The following is a 6,264-nucleotide window of genomic DNA, read 5'->3' as shown; positions in this document are numbered from 1 at the left end:
TAAAACCAGAAACTGATGGTAAGGAGGCGTTCGGCCAAACACAAAGAAGGAACATTTTAGGTTTGAAGTGGTTCATCGCTCATCTGGATAAAGGAAAAGGCATCGAATAACTAAGACGCGAAATAAATAAAAAGGAAATGACAGACAGACAAAACTTAATGCCAAAAATGGCTACACTAGAATCAGTGGAATATAAGCCGTCTTTATATTTTGTTGAACGCAACAATGTCACAGCTCTGGACATATTCATTGCAAGGCTCGACTGTGAGACGCTCCTCGATGAGGGAATCCACTGACACAAGGTCGTCTACAATGGTAAGCATGATTTGTAGCTTCTTGATTCCATAACCGACTGGAACCAATTTTGCTGCAACAAAACCAACACACAAGAATTAACATTACACGTTACTGAAGCGGATGGAATCTCAAAATATAGTGTGAGAAAAATATAAAATTGTCAGTTCAAAACATACATGCTCCCCAAAAGAGACCAGGCATCTCAACACTCCTGACTGCCTTCTCCAACTCCACCATGTCTGTCTCATCATCCCATGGCTTCACATCCATGAGAACTGAAGATTTCCCACCTGAAAAATGGGAAACAGTCAAAATAACAGGGTATAAAATGAACTCATAATAGAACATAAACATGATTTTGCAGAGAAGCATAAAGAGGACTGAGGAAGCTCACTCTCTTTCTTCTTGGAGGAGGCGTTTTTAGCTTTCTCCCTCTCCTCCGCTGCCTTCTTGTCCTCTTCAGTCTCATCACCAAAGAGATCTAAGTCGTCATCGTCATCACCAGCAGCCTGAAACAGACCAAGGAAACCTTCCAAGTTCAATGCAAGAAAGTCACCAGGCTTCCCTAAATATTTTCGCTCGTGACTTGAACCAATGCAACCAAAGTACCGGGTGTTCATAATTCCAAGTTAAAGCACAGTACAAAACTGCAAATTCATGTGATTTGTGAATCAATAGTAAATTATCGTTGGACCTATCATTCTGACCATGAAATATTTGTCTTACTCAAGTAAGAAAACGGTCAAAAACTGTAAGTACCTATCATTCTATCAGTTCTAGAAACTTCAGATGAAAAAACTAGTGAAGATTTAAACTAACGACAGCAACAGTTCTTGCTGGTTGCAACGAAAGTCTTCAATTTTCAACCACAACGTGGTAAGTTAGAACTGACTCATCCTTTACTGGGTAATAAGCTAATGGGATTTTTAATCGATAACATCATTTTACTCCCAATTGCAAATGGTTTTATATGCAGCCAACGCTAATCAAATTACACAAGTATTCGAACTTGAGATACCCAATTGAAAAAAAAAACTAGAAATCAATATTCAGATGTTAAAAGGCAACTTTTGAAAATAGTACAAGTAAAAGACGCAAACCTCCTTGGCTGGGGCAGTTTCAACGGGAGCAGCAGCAGCTGTTTCGCCACAAATGCTTACACCAACAGCTTTACCTGGGAAGCTATAAATCAAAGCACGCAAAACCCACAAATAATCAACAATCAAATCAAACAAATTCACCCCAAGATGCGAAATTGAAATTTAATAGGATAAGAACATAAAAGGAGTTACCTTGAAGCGAGCTGTGAAGAAACAGATTCGTACCACTTGCTAGCATTAGGGAAATCACCACCAGGTTTCTCCAAAACAGCACCGTAAACTTTGATGTCATCTTTGGAAATCTGATCACCGGAAATATAAGATTTGCCGACGAGAAACTCGTTGAGGGATTTGAGGCCGGATTCTGTGTGGAGATCTGAGAAAGTAACTGCCATTTTTGACAATGATGATGAGGAGATAGATCTCTCGGTTTTTTTACAAGCAGGCGGCGGAAAAGAGAGAGGAAAGCAGTGAGTTCGAAAGAGGAGGCTCGAGAGGAGCGTTTGGATGGTTTATATGGGAGACCGAAAAATAAGAAAAACCCTAGATTGGAAATTTTGGGATATGGATATTTTTTTGTTCAATTCGTCGAGGATTCTAAATGGACATTTATGGAGTCGTGCTTTTTCAAAAAAAAAAAAATCAATGTGCATTTTCATTTTCAGCGTGGGTGATTAGTGTTTTAGATGGGAAGAAACAAAGACATTATAAATACAAATATATTTAGTTGAATGGGTTGAAATCAAAATATAAAACAAATTTTTATTTGATAAAATTTTAGAGTAAATTTATTTATTTATTAAAACATAAATATAAAAAAATGTCATTATTATTATTTTTTGTCTCAATATGATAATTAAATATAATTTTTAGTTAATATTTTGAAATAAAAAAATAGAGATAATGAAAATAAAAACAACATATTCTCTTAAACTTTTTATTTTGAAAAGATAGAAATTCATTTCAAGATTATTTCAAAAATATATTTGTTTTATGGGTTCATTTTTGTTCCTTTAATTAAACAAGTTTTTTTAAACACATGCGCATATATAATAGATAAAATAATTGTTTAATAAAATTTGTAAATACAATAATAAAAGAAAATTAATATATATTAAAAAATAAATAAATAAAAAACAAGATAACAATAGAAAAGATATCAATATAACAATGATTAAAATTAATTTAAAAACAATTCATGTTAGCTCAAATTTATTTAAATTAATTATTTCTTACTATTAACTAGAGTTGTTTTTGTTCTAAAAAATTAGAAGATAATTAATTTTTATTATTTTTTATATAAATTAGAAGATAATTAATTTTTATTATTTTTATATAAAATAGTTCATTTTCATTTAAAGTTACACGGTGATTATATTGAGATGAGATAGATAATAATATTTATAATAATAATAATGATATTACTGTATTGAATGATGGTGTGTGGTCAGGTAACCGATACAATAATAGTTATATTGATAATAAATTGTGGTGATGATATAGTTGGTTATATTGATAACAAAGGTAATGATCGGCATATAAATTTTCATCATAAAAATTAATTTGGATAGATGGTTGGAAATTTGATCTAATCAATAAAAACAATTATACCATTAGAAGTAAAAAATTATATTTAGTAAGATGCTAGTCATAAAAATTATTTGGCATTTTTATTAAATTTTTTCTAATAGATTAATTTTGAAATCCTGAAATCTGATTCTTTAACTAGCCCGAGTTTAACATTAAATTATGTTGAAGTTTTCTTGACGTGAATCAGTAGATTTTAGAGGCCAAAACAACCCAAACAATTATCAAAAAGAGTGGTTTGACTTTTAAAAAAATCAAAATAATTTTTTTTATTTGAAATAAAAACATATTAGATTCTCTACAATTTAACCTATCAAATTTATGATTTCTTTTAATATTTTTTTAAAAAACATTTTTTACTTAGTTATATTATTAAAAAAACATTGCTAGGAAAATTGACCACGAACCAAATATTGAAATATTTTTTAAGATTACGATAACTTTATAAAAAATAAATTATAAAAAATTATAAAAATTATTTTAAAAAGAAAATCTTCTTGATTGTTCATATAAACAATGAGAGAGATGCACACACCTCCAAATTTTTTAGAGTTGTAAAGTGATTGTTGCCATTAAACAAATAATTGGATAAAATATTAAATAAATTATGTAAAAAAAGATTAATGAATTTAGAAAAAAAATAATTATGTAACAATAATAACATGAATCACAAGAAAAATATTTAATAAATTATACTTTTAGATCATTAATTAACTAGTAATTTTTATAATTATAATTTTTTAAATGGATATTTTTTGTTACAAAAAATAAAGGAAAGGCTCAAATCTTTGACTTTTATAAAAAAAATGGACACATATTTAATAATGATGATTGCAACGAAAATGATGATAATAATGTTTTTGTTTCATTAATAATAGTTTGGTTGTATTTAATAGAAAGATAAAATACAAGAAACAACATTGTAGTAAAAAAACACTAAAACATAGTATATTAAGAAATTACAATGGAAAAAAAAAGGATGATGAGAAATGACTAGTTGGTGTTTAGAAAGATACAAAAAACATCAAAATTAGATAGCAATTCTTCTATTAATTCTTCAATCAATATATTAATTCTTGATCTTCTATATAAAATCCCAATTCCTTAAGAACAAATATGTTAAAAAAAAAACAATTTGTTTGTTTCAAGAATTGTAAAAAAAGAGATTATCACTTAAAAGATTACATAAATCATAATGTAGGGAGTGAATTCATCCTAACTTGGCCCAATATTGTTGTAACAAACTATATTATTTGGTTCAATAATATGTAGCAATATTTTGTCGAAAAATAAAAATACTATAATATTTTTATCATGAGATTTGTATTGTGTTGCATATTATTACACTTTAATTTTATATCAACAGTAATTGATTAATCGACAATCATTACAAGAACGATATCATAATGATCAAATACCATCTTATATCTTGATCATGTTAAGTCAAGTCATAACTTCTATATTATTTTCTACCATTAAGAAAAATAAATTAAAAGATAATTCTATAAAGTTTTTAGTTAATGGATGTTATGGCATGAGGGTCTTGTTTGATCCCTCCTCACTTGTGTAATCAGATGTTATATTTTTTTAGACTTGGTTTTGGTTTGCTAACCTTTTTACCATGTTATTTTTTAAATCTTAAGAGATACTAGTGATTGTTAGCCAATTTATTTTCCTTGTCACTGAGTTTAAATGAATTTTATTGTAATTAATGTTATGTCTTTCCTTATCATGAATGTTTGTGAACTTGATCTTTCATTACATGTCAATCTTGTTCAATTATGCCCCTTTAAGTTTTCTCTGTTGGGTATAATTATATAACAAGTGGGGCAACTATATACTTATATAGAGATTTTGCATAACTCTCTTATGCCAACTTGTTAGTTTTATCGTGATCAATAAATCTCTTACATAAAACAATACTAGTGACTAAATTCAACAGCGAGAGTATGATATTACAGTGACCCTTCCCAAATAGGCTATAGAGATCTTTGGTTGGATAAAGAGTCATCATCTTATATTATGATTTCTTAAAATCCTAAATGGTCTTTAGATATTCTAGATAAGAGATTAGTTGCTTATAGGAATATATGAGCACCCCTAGTATGCCTTACATAAAGTAAATTGCATTGTTTTTTTTTTGTTTATGATTGTCATGGTCTAATGGTGTTTTTAAATTATATCAGCCTATTCTAATGGGTTTATTACTATGAACAAACTCGGGTTTTTTATATTAAAAACTTGGTCTCAAAAGTTGAAATGACTTCAATTGTCATTGAGGTTTTTTTTTATATAAACTTAAGAATTTTAGCTACCGCGTCATTCCAATTATTATTTCAGATAATATTTCTTATAGGTTTTTTATTTTTATATTAAAAGTGAATAAGTTGTATTACTTCTAATTATATTTTGAATATTGATATCGTACATGTTTTTTTTTATCCTTATATTAAAGAAGAGAAATCATAAATTATTATCCCTAATAATAATATTTTGGATATTAACTCTTTTGTAGATTTTTTATTCTTCTATTAAAAGTGAATAATATATTTTCTTTCTAAAAATAATTTTTTAATATTTTTAAAATATAGACCAAGATCCTTTAAAAATTCACAAACTTGTTGTAAAATCTATGTAATATTTTTTCAAAACCTGCCAAAGTATTTTAGATTTCTTTAAAAAAAAATGCTCAAATAATGTTTTAAGATTTTTAGCCATATACAAAAAAAAAATTAATTTTTTTAGGTCTTGTTTGGCAAAAACTAATTTTTTTATAACAAAATTATCAAAACATGTTTAAAGAGCATCATTGCCAAACACATTGTTAAACCATTTTTTTTTTCTAAAAAAGGTTGAAAACAAGACAAGGCCTTATTAATCTGACTTGTAACCAAAACAACTGGGTTAACTTGAAATCATTCATCCATCTATGAACTGAATAAAAAATCTTTGGTTTAACTTAAAAATAGATCCAAAACAAAATAAATAAGCTAAAATGGATTCAACTTAAAGAAAACACAAAAAAAAAGCTTGAAGAAAACAAATTAAACACAAAAAAGAACGAGAAGAATATTCTTCATAAACCCATAAAGCATAAATTGAAAACCAAATTAGATATAAGAAATCTAGTGGCATAAAGAGGTTGGAAACAATGCAATGATCAATAATATAGCATCCATTCATTTTCATTAATAATGAGTCGTCACAATTTAGTTAGAGAAAAATTCAATTTGAAGCTGAAACTCTAAGATTAAAACACTAAAATACAAGTTATTGATAC

The 6,264-nt window shown here is 27.6% G+C and overlaps 1 protein-coding gene across 1 annotated transcript; it reads right to left on the bottom strand.

The window, feature by feature from the left end:
• LOC105110485 (elongation factor 1-beta 2-like) lies at window positions 1–1,966 on the bottom strand. Its single transcript, XM_011005553.1, has 5 exons — window positions 1,590–1,966; window positions 1,398–1,479; window positions 692–806; window positions 474–587; window positions 1–367 (listed from the first exon to the last, which is right to left on the bottom strand). The coding sequence occupies exons 1-5, from the start codon at window positions 1,790–1,792 to the stop codon at window positions 204–206; spliced, it is 678 nt and encodes a 225-aa protein (XP_011003855.1). The 5' UTR covers window positions 1,793–1,966; the 3' UTR covers window positions 1–203.
• Between the last annotated feature and the right edge of the window lie 4,298 nt (window positions 1,967–6,264).

The sequence above is a fragment of the Populus euphratica genome, unplaced genomic scaffold, assembly GCF_000495115.2.
Source record: "Populus euphratica unplaced genomic scaffold, PopEup_1.0 scaffold359.1, whole genome shotgun sequence".
NCBI lineage: Eukaryota > Viridiplantae > Streptophyta > Magnoliopsida > Malpighiales > Salicaceae > Populus > Populus euphratica.
The sequence above is the reverse complement of the archived record's forward strand: the minus strand, read 5'-3'. Positions and strand labels throughout refer to the sequence as shown.